This window comes from Chelonus insularis, unplaced genomic scaffold (assembly GCF_013357705.1).
Source record: "Chelonus insularis isolate UGA/USDA-ARS -01 unplaced genomic scaffold, ASM1335770v1 contig_133_pilon, whole genome shotgun sequence".
NCBI lineage: Eukaryota > Metazoa > Arthropoda > Insecta > Hymenoptera > Braconidae > Chelonus > Chelonus insularis.
The window spans coordinates 326,523-349,439 of NW_023276374.1; the positions used below are offsets into that span (position 1 = coordinate 326,523).

Here is a 22,917-nt window from a genome sequence, read left to right on the forward strand (position 1 = left end):
GTATTACTAATATTTACTAGTCAATGACGTATCAACAATAACAAACTATGAAATATTTGCAATTTAATTGAATAAATTATACATTGTTTAATTAAGATTCAACATTAAAAAAAAATCTTAAATAATTATAAAAAAATAAAATAAAATGATTTTTTAAGTCGTCTATAATCCAATCAATTTATTTAACTCATGTTCTTTCTTATGAGATATGTAATGAAAAAATTAATTTATCAAAAGTTATCTGTTAATTTATGTACAAATGTATTAAACAATCTTAACTAGAAATAACTTAAAATTACGTATACTAATTTATTACTTATGAAATTATTAATAATATTATCATTAACTGCTAGTTATTAGTTTTTTATCAATGCAATAACTGTTAACATTGTCTTCAACATTTCTTCTTACTTCAGTTACTTGTATATTATAAATCACTCTAGAAAGCCTCAAGCATATTACTTGGCAGAGTAATGAGAGCCAATATTTGATGGCGGTCCTCTGTGATGATGATGATGATGATGCTTATGTCCGGGTCCAGAGTATCTGCTTCCAGGGCGTGACTGAACGATTGCATAATGGTCGCTATTTGTTGATATCGATCTTGTTGAGTTCATAGTCGATCCTCCAGATGGATAGCCTGGTTTACCGTTCAATGAGTATCTGAAAGAATCATAAACTATCATTCGGAGACGGTTGGTTTTCTTGTCTGATACTCAAGCAAGAAATTTCATTTGAATTTAACTCGTTCCATTGTCAATCAGGATCTGAATCTATGTGTGAATCAATTCGTAACAATGCATACAAAGTTTATGATACTACAGAATAAAAAATATAAAATACTATTTAATTATATTGATTGTAAAACGTCACACACAGCTTTTCCAACGCGTGCCTGTTATAATTCACCGGATCGGCAAACCGTTATGGTATGTATGTAAGAATATAGCAACCCTTTTGCTCTGTATCAAGCTACGATACACCTCGCCTTGCGTGTCCAGCTATGAATTATACATCTGCACCGTCACTTTATCCAATACTTGTTACCCACAAATAGTTAGAATCTGTCTCTTAGATTGCATCGCGTACAATTAATTAACTGTTTCACCATTTCCGCATTTATATCACTGAGCTAAAGTATCAGATTCAATTTTTCTTAACTCAATAATTTAAGAAAAAATATATTTATAGCTAACTATTTTACTTGAATAGAAAATTATTTTAGCCATTTTTTAAAGTAATTTATCTTTTTGAATTTTTTCCTATTTTACAGAATCAGTATAAAAAAAAAATGAACAATTAACTTGGTGGGTTAAAATTACACCTTCTGAAAATTTAAATCCGATTAGTCATGAAAATTACAGTCTTTCAAAAGCCTCAAACTTCAGACCTTTACAGCAAAAAAATGTATAATCAACTTTATTTGCATAAGAGTGTTAGAATGTAAATAAAAGAAGAAAATAACCGTACCTCGAGCCATACTGTGATCCTGGCCAGCTTCTATAGGGATCATAATCTTCAATAATCGATGGCTCTTTTTCAATTATTTCTGTCCGTGCACAACTACATGTCATTGCTGAACATAAGAATATGTTGATGATCAGCATGATGAGGAAGAGAATTCCAAATGCAACTGCTAACCACAACAGCCACTGAGGATGCACCGCGCCATCATCATACAACGTTTGAACAACTGGAAACAAAGGATTTTTTTTCGTTTAGAATATTATCATTATAATTCCACAATTTTATATTCAGTAGCTGAGTTATCTCATTTGACTGCAATGGAGATTGTGTTATTCAAATAGTACATTTGTTAAAGAGGAGGAAGTTTCAAACTTCCCCAGCGGCTACCACGCCCTTACCGGTTCGAAGATGTAGAAATGAATAAACTTGACAGGGTTATTGTTTTATCATTAATTAAATACTTTAAAAAAATTTTAAAAAGTTTTCTTAATATTTCCTATCAATTTTTTTCTATAAAAAGTAGCCGATGAACTATTTCAATTTTATTTTTAATGTTTTCACAATATTTCAGTTAAATAACTGGACTAATTTGAGGTCAGGTAGGACAGTAGAGTAGTTCATTAGTATTCAAACCACAGATAAAATACATGCATCTGATCTGATTTACGTGTAAGACTTTACGTAGTTAGTAGTCAATATAACAAACATAAAGAGTCGTCAGGAATGTTATCTTATTATGTGTTTGTAATGTTTGTTCTATACATATTAGACAACAAGGCAAACGTTGAAAAAAGATGCAATACACAATAGCTCGTTATCCATTTTCTCCAATAAAAAAATATTTACCTTCATGTCCAACATGTAAAGTTAGTTTGTAATATTTTTAAAAATAATATTAAGTTAAGAAATTACCAGGTGTTTCTCCAGGATTTAGAACAAAAACGCTATTTCCAGCTAGCAAAACTCCTTCTTCACCAGTCACGCTTTGTCCTCCCGAGCCGGAACCAGTTTTAAGACCCAAGTCTTCATCACCTTCACAAACTGGTACTCCACAACTTCCTGTTTGTAATAAAATTCTTCATCATTTATCCTTTTTTTTCCGATCATTTTATCATATTCGTTTATAAGATGGATTTTCTCTTTTCTATATTTAACTTGTTTCAATTATCAAAATATGATGAGTTATAACATAATAAAATTATAGCATCTTCATTTTAAATTAAAACGGAATAAAGTGATTTTACACGTTAAGAGCAGATAACAGAAAATAGCTAAGAAATAAAAATATTTTTCTTCAAATATGAGAACACAAAACCGTTGTTGGCAGAGGTTTCATTATTGACATCTTAAATAAATCGATGAGTCAGAGTTAGCAGGAATAGGTGCCAATAAATGTTTTTAATATGCCAACAACTGTACGCTATACTCTTCATGAATTTTATCATTATAATAATAATAAAAAATAGAATTATACATTCTTGTGATAGCTCAATGAAAAATAACAAAATTACGTAATAGAAAAACCAGGTTATTTTTTTTTATATCGTAAACATCATAATTAATGAATATATATATATATATATACCTCTACAAACTGCAATATCACATTGAAAATGTACTTGAGGACTCTCCGGAAAGCGAAACATTGAGAACAAAGTTGCATCAGCAGTTCCGGTGTTAAGATCATAAATAAATTTAGTAATAACTCTTGTTTTTACTGGGCATCCTCGATCATCGATCAGTTGAACACTGCTGTTTCGCTTGTTGAATGCAAAGCATGACTTCACCTTGATCCCGTACATTCCTGTGGTGATCACGTAAAGACGAATTGATTATACAATGGATAAATATCTAGTATTTTTATATATTTATTTATTTGTTTCTCGCTCTCTTATCTTTTTTCCTTTCTTTTTCTTTTCCTCTCTTTCACCTTTTTCTTTCTTACTAACATATCCGGATGCTATAGACGCATTCCCGTGGAACGAGCAAACGTTGTTAGGATTATGATGATAATAGTAAATAAAAATACGAACCATCGGGCCGCGATATTTCCGCCCGGAGTGTATAGTTGTGACCGTAGATTGCCTCCTGCACGCGACGACCACCGTCAAGAAGACGCAGCGACACTAAAGATGTTTCGTTTCTGCAAGAAAAATTTTTTCTATATATTTATTTGCTCCTTTTAACGGTTCCCTTTTTCTCAACTATTTATTACTTCCTAACGATCGATTTAAAAATTTTTATATATAGTGATTTTTATTTGTTACTAGTCAATTACTTGAGAAAAAAAAAAAATTTTTAATAGTTTTGAAATAGCTTGGAGGCACGGTTTTAAGAAATAAATATAAAAAAGTAAATAAATAATGATAATTATAAAAGTTGTAATTGACTCATAGTACTCACTTGGCATTTTTAAATCCTGCCTTGCCGCATGTGATCACATAAAACTTATCATCTGCAAGTTCTAGGGTCTTATGTATTCTAACAGCGATAGGAAGTGATCTTTCCTCTGTACTCTGGAATTACCATAAAATTGATTTATATGAAAATAAGTTGAGTAAAAGATAATAATATAAGAGGATATGAGATGGATATAGAATGAATGAAAGGCATAATATAAAAACTGACATTATTAACAAGGACACCACAGTAGTCTGGAGCACCATGTGGAGCTAAAAGATTAATTCCAAGAGTGGCCTGCTTGGATCCATTCCCAGCCACCATACATTGTGGTGTTCTGTAATCTCTTGCATGCATAGCTCCAACGAAGCTGTCATTTAGGTTCAATCTGATTGTCATATAGCCTGCTTTACATGTTGCTGTCACTGTTGGTTGAAACTCCGTATCCAGTAGTTGCCCACTGACCTGGAACCATAATAAATTAATCAGACAATGAAGTTTTTATGAAAAAGATTTGATTAATTCACTACCGCATGTGATGTTACATTGTTTCCAGATTATTTTCCTGCTTTTGGAAATTTTATTTAACAACTTTAAGAGAGGTAGCTTAAGTATTCAATGATTTCATGAAGGAAATAAGCGATAATGAACCGAAGAAAATTGTTCAGTCATTTGTAAAATAAATCTTGAATAATTTTACATGCTTGAAGCAAGATATTAAACTATTTCCGCAATAAAAAAATTTATCGTGAAAAAGGAACCATTTCCGGAAAGAATTATTGAACTAATATGGATATCAGTATCACATCTGATAGAAAAGTATCAGTTAATTATTACGTTCCAACATGAAATAGAAAAATAGTAGTTGGTTCATTACTTTTATATTTTTAATTTAATAAATTAATGTTAATTTTTTAATGACTAAAAAATAAATTACAATTATTTAAATAATTGCTTCAGTGTAACGTAAATTCTTTGGATCTTAACTGGGATATTCATGCTGCCAAACAATATTCATTTAGCCGATAAATTGTTCGTAAAAGAATCTGTCAAAATATACGATCAACGAGATATATACTCCAACACATTTTAAGCTGTAGTTCATTTTTTTCCAATAGTTTGTTCATACTTTATAGCCACTTAAAATTAGCCTTACAATTCCACTGTAGATGGTGAAGCTACACGTACATTTTTCGTCTAGACTATTAAACATCAAAATTTCTTTCCATCTTTATTTTTTTTTCAAAGACTAATATTATTGAGTATCATAAAATATGATTTACGAATTTTTTAAACGTATGTTGAAATAAAAAAAATTCGCAAATTTTATTTCAATGATAAAAAAAGCTAAGCATTCTATTTAAATTTCTCCTGTACAAGTGAAATATGTTTCTCATCATTATACCTAATGAACTCCTGATTTTAGAATATGACTTTAGACATTAGTAACTACCAACTTTACATACATAAAAAGTATCATTCAATGCTGAAACTTAACTTGACCACCTATCTTTTCTAAATAGAGTACCATAACTTAACAACTATTCCACTTATCATTACAAACTACGATATAACATCTTGACAAATTTTGCAGAACAACATCCATTCATAGAAATATCACAATTTTTGTGCCAGAAAGAACTCTCTACTGAGACACCATTCTCTTTAATCGATTATTTTCGCGAAATTCAATTGACAAGTCGAAAGTTTAATTTGCTATTTAAATTAGTTGGACCAGTTTTGGATTCACTGTGCTGTATCATAAAATAAAAAATTCAATAAATATTATATTCAAGAATTTAAAAAGATTCGTTAATTAAAACCAACACATTGACCTTTATTCTAATATTTGTAATTTATAATATTTTTATTAATTTATTTAAGCAATTTGTTATTTTTACTTTTCACCACATGAGAAATAAGAAAAAAATAGTCTATTTAAAAATGAATACATAATTCTGATAAATGTAAGATAATAACTGGTTCGGATAAGTTGGAATTCATCCATTTAGTAGTTAACATCATTTAGGAGATTTGTTAATCATCTAGACTGGTTTCTTTAGCGAGAACTGCTGACCGTTACCATCTTTTTATACTTAACTAGGCTTGGACTGGTTCGCAACTCGTCGCTCATGGCATGCCGACCAACCTACGTCCGTTAACCCACGCCAACTTTCAATTTCAGTCGACTCGATAGTCAAACAACCCACTTCTTATCCTCCGTATAATGTCTTTGATATTGTGATTTACCCTTCAATGATATGTACAAAGGCGTGGTTATGATGGTAACTTATGCCGTTTAATTTCTTCAGTAGTTTTCAATAACGGATTGAAATTTTTACCAAGATAATCATCTGCGTGGATAAAAGATGTGGGCAAACGAAGGATACGTTCCGGTTCCCGCGCATGAAAATAGCGGACTCGAGAGAAAAATTTTTCCAACGAGATGTAGAAAATCGTTAAAATTAAAATTCTTTTCATGAATTTTCTTGAGTAATTGTATTGTGCTTTCTTTTTGTGCTAAATTTTTTATCGTTTATTATAGTTTTCAAGCATTATATTATGTCTACATTGCGGTTTCATTGAATAGATTGATGGTAACTGAATAGCTGTAATAACATTCAATAACAGCTTTTTATTTATTCTTTCGGTTGCAAGTTCATTTATGGATAAATCTGTCTAATAATCTTGACAAAAATATTTCACAGTTATATGAACTAGTTTAATAGCAATCTGTTTAAAATATCTCTTATACTGTTACGAACCACTAAGTAGTTATCAATAAATTTTTTCTCAATCAACAAACTGGTAAGTTGCCAATGATAACATATCTATTTTTGCAAGCATGTTTTCAGAGCTGTTCATGTTCACTCGAATGAAATGTCAATATTATTTAAATAAAAAAATTTCTTTATTTTTTATAATTAAATGCATTTTCAACTTTCTCTTGCAATGATGCAAACTTCCGTCTATTTGTGAGATTAATCCTAGCATGTTTGAACTATTCATCGTCGTCGTCGTCATCCTTGTGAGTTCATTCATCGAAAAATATTTATGCCGGTATATAAAAAAGCGAGAGCGTGAGTGTGTAAAAATATACAGAAAGTGGAACGAGCTCATTGCAATTTCTATCTCTTTTTATTCATTTATTATAAATCTTGTTGGTTCAATTTTATTTAATTATTTTTTTGTTGACACCAACACGTCAAGTTTGATAGTGAGCACACGTGCTCATGTGTTATCGACGAGGTGAAAGTGAATTACATTAAATTACTACGATCATGAGAGCAGCATACGAAGCGCAAAGATTCTTGTCTCAATGCAAACCCATCAGCCTAAAAACTGACATTTTGTACCTGAGGATATATTTGAGAAGGTGAAAATTATCTGAATAAAAAATTTTTTATATCACCTAAATACACGTTTCTTTCACATAAATGCTACCTTAACTAAAGCTTAATTCTGTTTTTGTTTTCATACTTTTAAGTGTAAGTAGAGATATTTTTAACTCAAAGGGAACATTTTTTATTGATGTTGAATAACTACACTAAAAAGAGTATCTAGAGGCTTAATTGCAAAATAAATAGTAATATATCAGTGAAGAGAATGACTTAAACATGATTAATGTTTTGGTTTTAAATAAATGATCTATAAAGAGGTTTAAATAAAAGATGAATATTTTTTGAATTTTAGTAACTTTCTAAGAAAATTAAAAGTTTTTGTTTAATTCAATGAAAGTAATTAATTCAAACTTTCTTTTTTTGTAGTATAAAAAAAAATTAATTACACTCTAAAAAGAACTCTCAAAAACATATACATATATATAAAACTCTGATTATATGAAAGTGTATTGAATTATTTATCGGTAATTAATACATTAATATTCGCATATATTTACAATTAAAAATATTATCTTAAATTCCTATCTATTTGTAATGATTATTCTTACTGTGGTGGGTCAGTATTGAATTTAAATTGTTAATTATTAGTTACACTGAATTAATTATTGGTGCATCTGGTCAAAATAGAATTTTTAGAATTAGAAATTCACCCGTATGATGATATGGAATTAAGAAAAGCCGATAGAAAAGCACTAATTGACAAAATTACTAACAATTTGGCAGAAAAGAAAATACAAAAATTTCTCTTTATCCACATTCTTGAGTAAATAGTGAGTTTGACTTGTTAAATGGTTTGCTTTAAGAAAGGCATTAATAGCAATCAATTCTCAAACATACTCGAAATTTATTAAGATGATTTTAGGAAGGTATTCTCAGTAAAGAGCTGTGCGTTCTGAAGAGTCATTGCACCTTAACCAAAGTGCAGACGCTTGTGTCTTGAGGAGAGCGAAAGTCTCATTGTACGAGTGAGAGAGTAAAACTGGTTTTGGAGATAGAGACCCTGTGTATCCATAAAAGGAAGAACCCACTTGAATGTTGCAAATCATTAGACTCCAAATGGCTGAAGCAGTCGAATTCTCTTGTATTATCCTTAGAAGATATCTTGGCAGGTGATTTGTTTGATTTGAGGTGCCGTAAAGAGCCAAAGTAAAAGGAGAACGTAAAAATAGAAGGAAAAGAGGAAGATGGTATCGAGATACAAGAGAGGTCTTGAAGAGATTGAAGTTGGGTGGGGAGACGTTGCGTTTACGACTTAGGCTTTCTCGTAGTCATATAGTACTCGTGCAATATTGCATTCTATTCACTCTTCTTTGTTCTTTCTCTTCTACAAGCTCACCAAACTAAACGAGTTATAAATTTGCCTTAGCTTCGCCAACAACTTCGATTTGTCGACTGCAATGGATATGCGACGACTCTCCTACGCTCGAGTAATTGTCCTTACTTCTTGATCATATCTTACTTCGTCTGATAAATAAATAAGTACGTCAATAAATCTGGATTTTAATCGCTCGTAAAAAGTAGCTTCTCCAAAGTAAGATAAAAAATATTTATCCGACTATGATTTATCAATATTTCTTACTTTTAGATGCAATTAATCGTTTAAATATATTATATCGGAAAAAGAGTCTTTTTCTCACCATAAAAAGATAATTTCCACGATTGTTTATATTTATAGAGTAATAAATGTTTCTGTTAGTTGCCTCTTAAATTTTGATTCATCATTATAAATTGCTATTTTATAATATTCTCTTTAACCTCTGATAAATAAATTCGGGCATTAACCTCGAGCTCTTTCTGTGTTTTAAAAGCTATAACGTTATGCAATGGGTTAACAGCAATGATGATGACGATGATGATTATTATTATGGTGGTAATGATAGCATGAAAAATACAAGCATAATAAGGAGTCACCACATCGTCACGAATCTCTCGCGTTCTAAATCCTTGCTGAATTTTTTTACATGCAAAGCTGTCGCATCTCAAGGAGAACGGCATAGCCGACCTCTGAATCCCTTAGAAGCCGGTTGGACAAATATAATGCTTTGTCTCCAAAAAAGAACGATGATAAATAATAAAAGGTAAATATTTCAAAATAATCAAGAATAAAAATTATGAATGAAAAAAATGAAATCGTGGGCAGACGTGTAGGTTGAGTTATCCAATCATTTAAATAGTCAAGGATTGGTCTGGTGATTTCTTTGGAATCGTGAGCCTTGACTATATATTCATAAAGGCTAAGATTTGTATTGGAGCTAAGTACCACGTGCGCACGAGTCTACTAGACCTTCGTGAGTTATCTTTCTTACAATCCTTGACGTTTTTCAACTTCTGTAGAAGTCCATATATGTATCCATATGAAATATGTACAGAATAAAGATTTTTCAAAACATAAACTTATTTTCAAAATTCTTCAACTGAAATTTATTTAATTATAAAAGCATATAGTCTACAACTATGTTGATTTTGAATAATTATTAGTGATTAAGAAATGTTTGTTGATGGTAAAAGAAACTTCAGCATCTTCAATTATTCATTACATGACTAATATGAGGCAGATAATAATAAACGATTACAAATGACTATTCAATTATTTATAAATATTATATATTATTATTATATACACATATTTTTCATTTTCGTAAATACTTTTCTTTTCATTTTTTAAGTATTGATAAGTTAATAAAAAGTATAAATTATTAACGAAGAAAGATACTCCTTAGTTAAAAAACTCTAAGAATGTCTGACGTCAGTTCGAAAATGAGTAATCCTGAATATATATTACACTTTTTGTTATTCTATAATTAAAATCAAGATAATTCCCCGCAATACATTACCTGAGCAAGTCCTAAGACAACAAACAGCAACCACATGTTGAGTAAAATGCAACTAAATTGTCTTACTTGTAACACTGACATCCTTAATCTCATCATTCTTATTAAAATATATATATTTTTTTTTATAATCTTTTTTGTCCTTGCAGCACTTTAAACTATGTATTATCTAATACTTTCTGACCTTCAACAATCCAGTTAGATAATATTCAACACCAAAAACTTGACTTTCACGTCACATTTCCATCGTTATTCCTCGGAATCGTCATATCGTATTAAATTCTTTCACATGAAACTCAAATCAATGTTTCCTCGTAAAGTAAAAATGAATTTACTGTCGGGAAATTTTAAATAAAATTTCAGGAATGAAATGAGTTTTGGAATTACTATGTTGGATTATCCGTTACTACTGCACAGGTGAGAGAGTGGAATCGCTCTGGATGAGTCGAAGGCACTCGAAGGTTTCCACTGGTTTCCACTTGGCTCCACTTCGTTTGTTCGGCCTCGTACTTCATCCAGTAGAGGGGATATACTACCAGTTGGGACCACTACGTAAGGCCCATTCTGGTGGCAAGAATTCCAACATTATTTCCACTGAAGAATTTGAGACTCTACCAGTTGGTGATTTCAACGAGATACCTGTCGCCATCTTCATGATGTCAAGTCATTCAGGATTTCAATAAAGAGTTGATCCTGGATAAAGAAGAATTTTTCCACGTTGAGTTTAAAATCCTAAAACAAAAAGTTATTATTCATTAATATATTATATTGTAATTCATAATATCTGGATAAAAAGAGTCTACTTACCTATGAATTTCATAACTAAGATTTAAAATCTAAATCAAGGTCTTTGGATTATCTTAGTTGATTGTGGTTTCTTTAATGAAAATAATATTATCTTATAGATAATAATTATTTAGTTTCAGTAATATTTAATATCATTTAATTAAATAATAATGATATAATTTTATGTAGAGAAATTCTTGACAAATGACTACTAATGATTAATTTATTTCAAAATGATAGACAAATAATAATTTTAATTATTACTGTGCTATATATGGAGAAAATTTGTTTAAGCATTATTTGAAGTACGAAAATGAGTGTTTATTGGTCCATCAACTGTTTGATTAATTTTTATTATAAAAAAAAAAAAAATTTAATAAAAAGATATTACTCAAGTCAATTAAATAATTTTATGTAAAAGAAAATCTATAGATGTGTCTATAGTTGATTTATTACCCAACTATTTAGATAGCACAATAAAAAAAGAATTGTCATCAATAGGTGAAAATTATCATAAACCTATTTAGACTAATTAAATAGAATTTGTTAATCAACAGGAATGATAAATTTCTATTTTTTTAATTTTTTTTAACTAGAATAAATAAAACTATTTATATGTTCTTATTTAATTACATAATATTATTTTTTTCTGTTGAAGGGTTTATCTAGCAAATAATTGAGCAAAAGAGAAGTAGAAAATCTGTGCTAATATAATTTGCCTAGGAGTAAGTTATTTGTTCAAGAGAGAATTAGTACAGAAAAGAAGAGATCACTTCCGTGTGAGTAGAAATGCAAATTGTACCTGAGTAGTTTAAAATGGAAGTAGACTATTGATTTAGACTTATCTGTGAAGATCAACATTTTCTTGAACACTTAAAGATTTAATAGTGATGAATGATGACGTAATAAAATTATTGTTTGTGAATTTCGTCATCGTGAGAACACAAAAGTATTACCATATCATCTTAATATGATTGTAAGTATACACACAAGAAGATTTTTAAATATTATACAAGAATTATTGTGGTATACCTGGATGAACCTACGTAAAATTATGTAATACGTCAAAGAGACTATATCATTTCTTTTAAATAGAAATAGACAGTCGGCTCCCAGAATATGTATTTCAAATTAGTGTAGATATGTGTTAATTAGAGGTATCAGAATAATCTGGTCTGGTGAAAGTCACTTGTCCAGTCTAAAAGGTGGAAATAATAAAAATATATAAGGATATTTCGGTTTAAAATAATAAAACATACAGATACTCAATATACATATATGATGCTTTAGAAAAAAGAAATATTTCGAGTTACTATGATATAATATTATTTTATTATCATGAAATTATTATACTTTATTTTTAGCCCAAAATTGGTTACTATCATTGGGATGAAGTTTAAAAAGCACAATTTGAGTACATTATTTGAATAACAGTGATTAATTTTTTTTTTTTCAATTTCAATTTTTTATCAATTATCTGGTAAAGTATCCTGTTAACGAGTATAAACGTTGACAATTTGAATATTTTAAAAATTTGATCATTTAAGCCATTATACCTTTCTCCTTAGCTGTAATAAATTGATGAAGATAATTCCTATTGAGCCTAGAGGGCTTTGAACACTATTCTGAAAAAATTATGATGCAATACGCTTTCAAACGCCACTTGCTTATGACACTTATGAGTATTTATCGAGAGACAACAAGATTATTTTTATCCTTTGATAATAATAAATTATTTTTAAAAATTTAATTTCCGGTTTTGGATCCTTTAAATGAGTGCCAAAAATTTTTCTTCGTCGATACCACAATACAATTTTAGAAAGCAGGACAGTGAAAATTATTACAAAAGAAATGGAATACGATGAGCATATAAGGCCCCAAGAGAGTAATATTGCTTAAGGCTTAAAGCATATATGATTGGTAGAATAATTACACTGCATAGAAAATTTTTTACATGTCCAATTCTTCATTTACTTTTTTATTAGTTTAATACAATGTAGCTTCATTAAAATATCAACGATCAGTGAAATTGAATATTATGCCTGCAACTACTCATTCAGAAATAATTTCAAATGAATTAGCAATCGAATGAGTACTCATTGACAAGCAAAAGAATAATTTTACAAATATTATCTATATTTAATTGAAACGTTACGGTTTGGGAATTTTTCTTTTAATATTATGAGAGAAAAAAAACTTATTTAAAATATTGTAACTTAACTCATGAAAAAGTCATAAGTCTATCATATAATTTTATAGCATTAAAATGCGAAAAATTAGTTGTAAATCACAAAAACTAAAATATTCTGTCTTTTTATGTTTCTTTTGAGGTTGAAAAATTATAATTGAAGGCTATACTCTTAGTGGAATAAAGATGTGGAAAGGCGGTAAACACATAAACATTATTCGCATTAAGATTTGCAGATTATCATAATTACTTTTTTACAAGTCAATCCATAAACGTCTATTCTCTATTATACAATTCGCACTTACTCGAGATTAATCTCATTTGCAAAATTAAATTACCCATATCAATTATTGTTATGATGATAAAAATATAAGAAAAAAATCAGAACAAATGGTAATTGAGTTTTGCAATTCATGTCTCATTATCAGATCGTTTTAATCTGAGAACAGATAGAAAATAATATATACTTGCAGATGTTGGTAGTGTTAAATATTAAGCCGAATCTCCTGGTGTATTTAAAATGCCGCCAATGTCGACGAAGAAGACCGTCAAAGTGGTGGCGATGGTCCTCTTTCTACAGCCAGACTAGAAGTAAGGGGATACAATACCTATATAAAGCTCGAATGAAGATGCTCTCAGCTATTCACTCTCACCTTTCTCACAATAAGCAAGTCAGTCATTGCTCTCGTTACGCGATTTACAAGGATTTCTGAATATCCTGGATCTTATTTACCACAACTCATCCTTATTTAACATTAGTTAAATTATTCACGTAAGTTGGTTTCAATTTCTTTTTAATTGCATCAATCAATCTTCATTTTTCATGCTTGAAAACATCATTTTTTACTACTTACATTTTTTGCACCATTTAGAAATCATATCAATTTCAATATAATTCATTTTTCTGTTTCCTTGTTGTATATTTTATTTTTGTAATTAAACTGAAAGTTATTTTCGAATAATTTTACTACCTTTTTAAAGGATCTTCTTTTTAATCTTCTCTCATATATATATATATTATCCATTAATTCATTGCAGTAAAAATAACATAAAATAAAAATAAATATTCTATTTGACGTGTCAATATTTTTATGTACTTTTAAATTACTATTAATTTTCAAAAGTGTTTTTCCAATTTTGTCATTACTATTCATTGATATTAAGTATTATTACATTTTCTTACTAAATTTAGTTTTTATCAAACTTGTATATTACAAAACCTTGTTAAAATGAGTATAAATAGCAAATAAGTAATAATACATAAGTAATGACAATGCCGTGTGTATGAAATCAATTTTTTATGAACAAATATTGCAAGATGTTGTAATGATTCACAGACGTAATTCTCACGATTACATGGGCACATGTATTTTGTTAGACTGACGAAAATCACTTCTGACACGTTCGAGAGAAGTCCAAGTAGAAAACCTCGTTGAGAAAAGGTTAATTGTAAACACTATTCAATTATTCTCGATCTGCATTCGTGAACACTTGATTTTTATTTACGAATGGTCCGAGTAAAAAATCAATTGCTATGACAATTAGTTGAGTATTTGCTAACTCGGTTGCTAAATTCAAAAGGTCAAGCTATCTTGATGATGATGAGGATCATCAATGTTTTTAATATGGTGTATATCTCATATGTGGAATGTTTCATCGCTATATATAATCAGATGTAGCATCTTCGCAAGAACTCACAAGACTTTCGTTTCTTATTACATTTGTTGCATATAAGAAATCTCACTCAATTGAATTGACATCGATCGCTGGTCAAAACGGTCAATAGGACACCTGTTGAAGGAAAGTCTTAAAGAAATTATTTATCAAGGCTTCATTCCTCAAGCTGATTTTCTATGTTAATCTTCGATGTCTGACCAAACGTCGATCTTCTTCACTTTCTTGAGTATAAAAAATGGTCTTCTTTAAAGAGATTTCATTTGAAGCTGAAGAAAATATCATGTCGTTGTAGCAACTACCAAATACAGATACTCAATAATAATAATTATTTATCTGAAATATATAAGTATATTTGTTTGTTTAAAGAATAGATATAATCATGAAAGTTCTTTTGTTGAAGCCATATGAAGTAGAAATTTTTTCTCAATGTTGTCGATCTCATCTATTACCAGCTCATTAAATAATTTAGTTGAATAGAAGATGAATGAATTTATTAAATAAAATTTCTATTTTTTTTACTCCTCATTCGCAAAGGTATGATGAAATTTCCTGTAAAGTTCGAGAGCATGAATAATTAACTGACAACAACGAGCTGTCGTTAGTCCGGAAGTAGTTACAGAATAGTTTCAGTAATTTAGTAAAATTAAAAAAAGAGAGAAAAAAAATAAGACGACCTTATCTGTCCTTTCTCTATTTCATGCTAAACTTCTGAAACTTTACTCTACTCTGAATGATTGTGGTTTGTTCGGCGTGACAACGCCTGTAGTTATCAGTAGTAAATCGTGTTTTCATCTTCATCATCTTCAATGCCAATCTGCGGATACCCAATGGTGGTAAGAACTCTTATCTTTTCCCCTCCGAAGATTCACAAACAAATTGTGCCACGGCCATTTATTACACAGTTTTAACTGCATCATCTTCATAGAGATAACTTTCAAGCATTTAACTTTAAGCATTTTTCAAGTTTATCGTCATGATTACAGTATTATGTAGCACTGTGACGTATCTTACATTTCACAAAGATGTTTTTTTGTAATAGAAATGTCTGAGAAACACTTGACATGTCTTGTAGAAATTTTTTGAAGATTCAGCATTCAGATACTGAACAGAAAAGAAGAATTAAATAAATGCTCCATAAAATCATAATACTTTCTTACAATTTTTCCATTGGAATAAATTAACATTAATTAGTGTTAAATAAATTATGCAACTGGTTCAAGAATATATAACACCCATCTGTAACAGAGAAAAAAAGAAGAAAAGATGATTGCTATCCATTAAACAATTTATTTGATCTCAATAAGATTTATTTAACCACAATTGAATTGTAATTCATTCATTGTAAATTTAGCTATTTAAAGTTTTATATTTGAAATAAAATAAAATTAACACACAGAAACAAAGTAATCTACTTGCATCCTGACCGCGTTGACGTTATGAAAGACATTAAAAACAAATGAGCGAAACGTGGAAATGATTACAGGGACTGCTTTCGAGTTTGTCGAGCATCATCTTCTTGGTACAGTCACGGTATACACACTTGAATCCCTCCATGGCTTACCACATCAAATATTACCAAGCAGCCATGAGATAGACGACATACCACAAAGCATCAACCCGTTCCCGTAGTGTCGGTAGCAAGTATCACGAATTCGCACGATAATTACGTTGCTGTAGCGTACGCCCACGGTACAATGATACGATTATTAACTCAAGATGATAACCCTTTTCTCAGTTGCGCAAATTGACTTCATCAGAGCTTCTCGAGTGTTAATTGGCAAATAGACTATACACAGTTAAATTACCTACTAGACTTTCAGATTTATATTACCAGTATTTAGAGAAAACTATTTCCAATTTAAATTTTCCAGCCAATATAAAACAATACTTGAATTGAATTATTGGCTCGAAAGACCTACTTTCAAATGACTTAGTTAGCAATAAAAACATTTTACAATGATACCTTCAGGAGCTACAAACAGTGGAAGACATAAACTAGCTTCCTACATGGACATATTGTATGTACATGTATATATAGTGAAACACGTGTGACTGCAAAAAATTTCATGACTCTGTAAATATTTCACTGGATGGAAACAACTTAAAATGTAAAATTAATCTTTTTCTTAGACTTGTCCGCTTTATAGTCAGGATATGCATCACGCTAGTTGGATTTTCACGACCACAGACATTAGAAGATCGTGCTGAGATGAGTCTACTCGATGCGACTTTCACCTTTCACCTCGTACGACGCTCGCACGATTCCTTGCTTGACTCTTCGAACCCATAGCGTTTCTTCTTCCTCCTTTACTAACTTCGACACAACAGCGACTCGTGGGAGTTTGCGGATGCTCGTAAATCCACATGAAGTACAGATCTTCAGCAGCAAAGCGATTGAATAATAGTTAACTCAAGAGAAAAGCTGTTTTAACCGGGATAAACAGTACATCAAGGTCATGAAACGAAAGTTATACCCTTTGACAGTGAAAGTTATCGGCGACATCATCTTTATTTTCTTTTGCACTTTTATTTTTGTTTTTCTTCATACTGATGTATTCCACGTCGTCACCAGATGGCAATTGCAAATCTCTAATAAATGTTAACTCCGTCTACCACTTTAAAGTTTTATTAGTATGTTATAATAGACTTTTTTCTCTTCCTATACTACCTTTGAAATTTGCTGTTCAAGGCTTCACATTTCATAATATCTGATATTCGCTTTCTACTTTCTCACAAATGATCTCTGCGATGATCGATAGTCGCTACAAAAATATTGTGTAATCTCCGTGACAACGCACTACGATTATAATGTCTTACCTTTTCTTTACTTCCCAGGAACGTCATGAGGTACCTAGCAGCGCTACTGTCTGCTCTGCTAGTTTTGGTGTCTGCAGAGGAGAATCATTACAATGGTAAATTCACATCATTCTCTGGTAAGATCCACTTGTAATTATTATTAATGTAATTCATACTGTCTCACATGTATTATTGGCTTGATGCAAACAAAAATGAAACTTTGATGATGATCATGAGATAAGATTAATTAAATACTTAGTATATATTTTTATTTATATTAATATATAATTAATAATAAAAACATGTTAAATGTTATAAAAGAAATGAAGAAAAAACATAATGATGAATTAATTATCATTTCTTGAATTTAAGATTAATTTGTTTTCATAAACTCGATGTTTTATGTGCATTGTGTGGTTTTAAATGAATTATTTTTGTTTAGAACTCACGCGGCATACAAGAGACACAGAAAGTTCAGCAGATGTAATGGCAAGGAATCTTCTAGAATGGATTCAAGGCATTTATCGACAAGGAGTACGTAGAAGTAGGTTGACATCCTTCCAAAAGATGAGAATAATGAGTTTAAATCTTGTCAATTGATCTTAAAACATTAAATGACACATGAAAGTCTACTAGAATATTTGACTAATTCGTTAATGTTTAATCTTGAGCGAAAGTAATTGTATGTTTCGTTAATCATCACATTCCCTGTTGAATAGCGAGACAAGAGAGTAATGGATATTTACCACCGTTCGGAGGTCGAGGGCCATTGGAAAGACCAAGACCTTTTCAACCAGCTTCAACACCAGCCCAATCTCCATCTCCAAGTCTTAATGAAGTAACCAACTATCAACCATCTAGTCCTACTTATGGTACTACTCCAAGGCCAACTTACATTCCTCAAAGTCCCACACCCAATTTCGGTAGTACGACGACTCCGAGACCTTTTACTGGAACTTTTAGTTCATCTAATTTTCCTGGATCATCCACAACATATGTTCCACCTTCAGCAACTTATGGATATCCATCTGGCCAGTCTAGACCATCTTCAGGACAGCCAACTTACGGAGGTTATCCAACACCACCATCACCGACACCCGGCTTTCCAACACCATCTCCCACTTTTCAAACACCTACTGGTGGATATCCATCATCTGGAGGATATCCATCTTCTGGAGGATATCCATCTTCTGGAGGATATCCGTCATCACCCACAAATTCCTATGGATATCCTTCCCAAACTCCAACTCCCGGCTTTCCCACTCCAACAGGTCGTCCTTCAACTCCTGGAGGATCTGCTTCCGGTGGAGGTCCAACAACTGGTGGAACTTTAGGAGGACGTCCAACAGCTGGTGGCACTCCAGGAGGACGTCCAACAGCTGGTGGCACTCCAGGAGGACGTCCAACAACTGGTGGTACACCAGGAGGACGTCCAACAACTGGTGGTACACCAGGAGGAGGTCCAACAACTGGCGGTCCTACTGGACCAACAGGACCATCAGGTAGATTAATTAAAATTTTAAAAATTATAAATTTTTCTATTTCACAATAAATGTACATCCTCAGGACCTACTGGAGGTGGTAATACGGGAACAACTGCACCTGGTAGTGGTCCAGGAGGTGATACTACAGCTGATGATGACCTTAAACATCCTCCTCATATTCATGAACTGCAAGTCCAATGTAGTAAAACAATGATGACTATTGATATCGAATTTAATCGACCATTCGATGGTGTTATTTACTCTAAGGTAATTTTTTTTTTTTAGTATTTAACTATATAGCCAGAAAAAATTCATGCGAATCATTTTTACAGGGCTTCTATATGATGCCAGAATGTAGATACGTTAATGAAAACTCTGGTCAAACTAAATATTCATTCACAGTGAGTTTAGACTCTTGTGGAACTGAATTTATCAATGATTTTGAAGGAGAAGCAGGTCAGGCTTACTTAGAAAATGTTTTAGTACTTCAAAACGAGCCTGGAATTCAGGAAGTATGGGATACAGTCAGAAGAGTTAGGTGCCTTTGGGAAGGAAATATTAAAAAACCTCTAACAGTGAGCCTGTCAGTAGATATGTTGAATCAAGAAATTGTAACATTCAGTGGTGACACTGCCACAGCCAAACTTGATATTCAAGTAGGAAAAGGTCCATTTGCTCCAGCTGCTACAGGTCTTGTTAAAATTGGAGAGCCAATGACTCTTGTTGTGTCTGTTGAAGGTGACCCTGGGTTCGATCTTCAAGTAAGAATTATGAAATATAAATAATATTATAATATTATAATAATCTTTCTATAAAAACATCTCATAACTTGAAAAAATTATTCTTTAGGTTCGAGATTGTATTGCTCGAGATGAATCATCTACGAATGTCGTTCAACTTACTGATGAACGTGGATGTATCTTGAAGCCTAAGCTCTTCGGTGCTTTCCAGAAAACAAATGACACTGGAAACACTGGTGCTTCAATAATAGCTTACGCTTTCTTCCAGGCTTTCAAATTTCCTGATGTGATGGATCTTTTCATTGAATGCAATGTAGAGCTCTGTAAGACGAATTGTGAAGCTTGTCCTGATGAAAATCAGGTAAAAATATTTGCCATCTGATCATCGACAATTTGAATAAAAATTTAAATACATTTTACACTAATTAAAAAATATTTTACAGCAAATTGAACCTGGTAGGAGAAGAAGAAGAGAAATATCGTGGATACCAAGTAACACATCTTATTATGGTGCTCTATCAGAACCAGTACGTATGAAACGTGGTTTCAGAGTAATAATGCCAGATGATTTGAGTTTAGCATCCACTCAGTCGCTAGAAAACTTAGAGAATAATGCAATTCAAGAAATAAGTATTGTTAAAAATATTTGTATGAGTTATGAAGGATTTTACACATCTTTCACACTAATGTTAGGTATTATTGTTGCCTCTACAATGAGTGCTGGTACATTTTATATGAAAATCCAAAGAATTAAAAGAGACAAATCTTATGATTTACCTAAAGGAACTTAATACATAAAACAATTTTATAATAATTTTTGATAGAACAAAGAATTTATTTACACTTGATATTAATTAAAATTGTACGATTTTTATACTGTGCCTGAGTAACGAGTTATAGATATCTTGATAGATAATTTTTTCTATTTCATACAGTATTTTATTCTAGTTTGATGTACAAAATAACAAATGATATTACATTACATATTAATTTTATTTCCATTAATTATTACTGTATTGAAAGATATGATGATATTTCTTATAGGGGTCATCATGATTATTTTAATATTGATAACACCCGTAAATAATTGGATAAAATTTGACATGCACCTTCAAACTTCTACTATCAAAAATTGAATATTATTATATATTAATTAATTTTAATTGGTAACTAATTAGGAAAAACAAAAATCATGAATCATCTTAATATTTATCAATCATCATAAATAATTCTTACATAATTATGCATTTTTTTTTAGTAATTAACAGACCTTATCGTTATTAAATCAACATTTTTATGTACAATAAATGTAAGATCAAAATGAACTCTAGTAATCTTCAATTTTTTAACACTAAAAATGATTTATTGATTTATAAATCAAGTACTTTATTTTTTAACAAATTTAATAACATATAAATGTTCACCACGAACCTTCCGTTCACCTATTACTTTCCCTGTCATATTTAAATGCTCCAAAATTTTTATTATGTTTTCAATATTATTCTCTTTAATAGCTACTAAATAAAAAATACCATTTTTAGACAACAATTCAGGAATTAGTGGAATAACTCTGTCCATCACTTCTCGACCATTTTTTCCACCAGCCCACGACTTAGTAATTAAATTTTTATCTTCGATTTCAATTGTTTCTGTGATGACGTAAGGTGGATTGAATATTATTAAGTCAAAGATATGTCGTGATTGAAAAGCAGATGTTAAATCCATTTGAATAATATCAATACTCGTTCGATTGATTACACTGGTATTTTTCGTTACTCTACAAGCATCTGGATTCACATCAATAGCAATAAAATGTGAAAACCACTCTTTCTGTGATGCTAATGCCAGAGCAGTTATCACAATACCTGATCCACTACCGATTTCCATACACATCATGGGCTTCAATGCCTTTAAATTATTCAAATCAGCTTCTAGACTGTCTATCAGCAAAAAAGAATCTTCTGAAGGTTCATAGACCTTCTCTAAATCATCTTTAGTTAATTTAACTATAGGAGTTTCCATTGTAATAAATATTATACTTGAAAAAGATTTATTCGAAAAAATATCACCTTTAGGTTAAATTCTTACTTCGGAGTGGCTTGACTCTCGAGGGTTTCTTGCTCGTTGGATGGATCTGTAGTTTCTCTTTTAGTGTTATTTTCTTCCTGACTCACCTCAGGAACATTATAAGCCGGACTGTGGTCCAATAATGCTTTTCTCTTTGCAGTATCTTTTTCTACTGCATCATGAACTTTATTTAATCGTTCTTGAGTTGTTTGTAATATGTTACTCACTACTGTCACTCTTTGTTTGGCATTTACTAATTTTTTCACGTAGCTATCCAATTCAAAAGGACATTGAAGGTAATCAGAAATTTTTACCAACTCCTCAGTAAGTGATTCAATCTGTTGTTTTAATTCAATTTGACTAATTCTGTAATCAATATTTCTGTTTATTGACTTATCAATATTATTAACATTGATAATTTATAATTTAAATCAAATTGTACTTAAAATGGATAAATAGTATGAGTGTTGACCGATTAATATTTAAATGATCAATAAAAAAAAATATGGTTACCTTGTAGCACGAATTCTCTCATCCAGCTGATCAACAGTAGGCTTTAATAAACTCATAAGTCCTTCTGTCAAAGCATCTCTAGTTGGATTCTCACAAAAATCTTCAGTTTTGTCATCTATTGAAGTATTATCACTAGCAGTATCAATATCCATTTTTTGTACACTGTTTCTACCGTCCACACCCGTATGAAATGTGGATTATTTAAAAAATCAATTCTTCTACAAATACTTCATGCTTATGTATAGGTTGAATCAGAGTTCATTCCTATTAACCCGGTTCCATCAGTTTAAACAAAAGATCCTAAATGAAACTGATGTCGTAACAAATATAATTTTTTTTCAATTAAAATTAAACAACCGCAAAATGGTTCAATTTACATCAAATTTGTCGCCATCAATGATCATTGCGACACTCATGCATACTGTCAAAAAGTCCGTTTGGAGCGTTTGGAGTAAAGAACACAAATATATGTATAGATGTTTAAATTAGTTTTGATTATTTTCTGCGGTCGATACAACAGATCAAAACTTTTTATTAATCCGTGATAGTGTAGTTATTTTTCTTACC

The 22,917-nt window shown here is 30.8% G+C and overlaps 4 protein-coding genes across 4 annotated transcripts; 1 reads left to right on the plus strand and 3 right to left on the minus strand.

Annotated features, from left to right (window-relative positions):
• Positions 1-142: 142 nt before the first annotated feature.
• On the minus strand, positions 143-10,658 carry LOC118074232 (uncharacterized). Its single transcript, XM_035095298.1, has 8 exons — positions 10,103-10,658; positions 4,096-4,332; positions 3,871-3,983; positions 3,501-3,610; positions 3,053-3,271; positions 2,380-2,526; positions 1,471-1,693; positions 143-663 (listed from the first exon to the last, which is right to left on the minus strand). Exons 1-8 carry the CDS (start codon positions 10,196-10,198, stop codon positions 459-461), a joined length of 1,350 nt encoding a protein of 449 aa, XP_034951189.1. The 5' UTR covers positions 10,199-10,658; the 3' UTR covers positions 143-458.
• A 3,065-nt stretch (positions 10,659-13,723) lies between these two features.
• On the plus strand, positions 13,724-20,963 carry LOC118074229 (uncharacterized). Its single transcript, XM_035095295.1, has 8 exons — positions 13,724-13,845; positions 17,586-17,683; positions 17,989-18,090; positions 18,266-19,048; positions 19,113-19,297; positions 19,363-19,791; positions 19,880-20,131; positions 20,214-20,963. Exons 2-8 carry the CDS (start codon positions 17,593-17,595, stop codon positions 20,559-20,561), a joined length of 2,190 nt encoding a protein of 729 aa, XP_034951186.1. The 5' UTR covers positions 13,724-13,845; positions 17,586-17,592; the 3' UTR covers positions 20,562-20,963.
• A 148-nt stretch (positions 20,964-21,111) lies between these two features.
• Positions 21,112-21,823, minus strand: HemK2 (HemK methyltransferase 2). The gene has a single exon (XM_035095296.1). The coding sequence runs from the start codon at positions 21,790-21,792 to the stop codon at positions 21,157-21,159; it is 636 nt and encodes a 211-aa protein (XP_034951187.1). The 5' UTR covers positions 21,793-21,823; the 3' UTR covers positions 21,112-21,156.
• Snapin (SNAP associated protein) lies at positions 21,819-22,766 on the minus strand. Its single transcript, XM_035095297.1, has 2 exons — positions 22,351-22,766; positions 21,819-22,203 (listed from the first exon to the last, which is right to left on the minus strand). Exons 1-2 carry the CDS (start codon positions 22,500-22,502, stop codon positions 21,855-21,857), a joined length of 501 nt encoding a protein of 166 aa, XP_034951188.1. The 5' UTR covers positions 22,503-22,766; the 3' UTR covers positions 21,819-21,854.
• Between the last annotated feature and the right edge of the window lie 151 nt (positions 22,767-22,917).

Excerpts from the sequence above, each read along its gene's own strand:
- LOC118074232 (XM_035095298.1), bottom strand. The coding sequence starts at position 10,198 with ATGATGAGATTAAGGATGTCAGTGTTACAAGTAAGACAATTTAGTTGC. Across the intron at positions 1,694-2,379 it reads AAATCCTGGAGAAACACCTG|TTGTTCAAACGTTGTATGAT; the intron begins GTAATTTCTTAA and ends CTTTGTTTCCAG. Across the intron at positions 664-1,470 it reads GGATCACAGTATGGCTCGAG|ATACTCATTGAACGGTAAAC; the intron begins GTACGGTTATTT and ends TGATTCTTTCAG.
- LOC118074229 (XM_035095295.1), top strand. The coding sequence starts at position 17,593 with ATGAGGTACCTAGCAGCGCTACTGTCTGCTCTGCTAGTTTTGGTGTCT. Across the intron at positions 19,049-19,112 it reads TGGACCAACAGGACCATCAG|GACCTACTGGAGGTGGTAAT; the intron begins GTAGATTAATTA and ends GTACATCCTCAG. Across the intron at positions 19,792-19,879 it reads ACCCTGGGTTCGATCTTCAA|GTTCGAGATTGTATTGCTCG; the intron begins GTAAGAATTATG and ends ATTATTCTTTAG.
- HemK2 (XM_035095296.1), bottom strand. The coding sequence starts at position 21,792 with ATGGAAACTCCTATAGTTAAATTAACTAAAGATGATTTAGAGAAGGTC.
- Snapin (XM_035095297.1), bottom strand. The coding sequence starts at position 22,502 with ATGGATATTGATACTGCTAGTGATAATACTTCAATAGATGACAAAACT. Across the intron at positions 22,204-22,350 it reads GAGAGAATTCGTGCTACAAG|AATTAGTCAAATTGAATTAA; the intron begins GTAACCATATTT and ends TATTGATTACAG.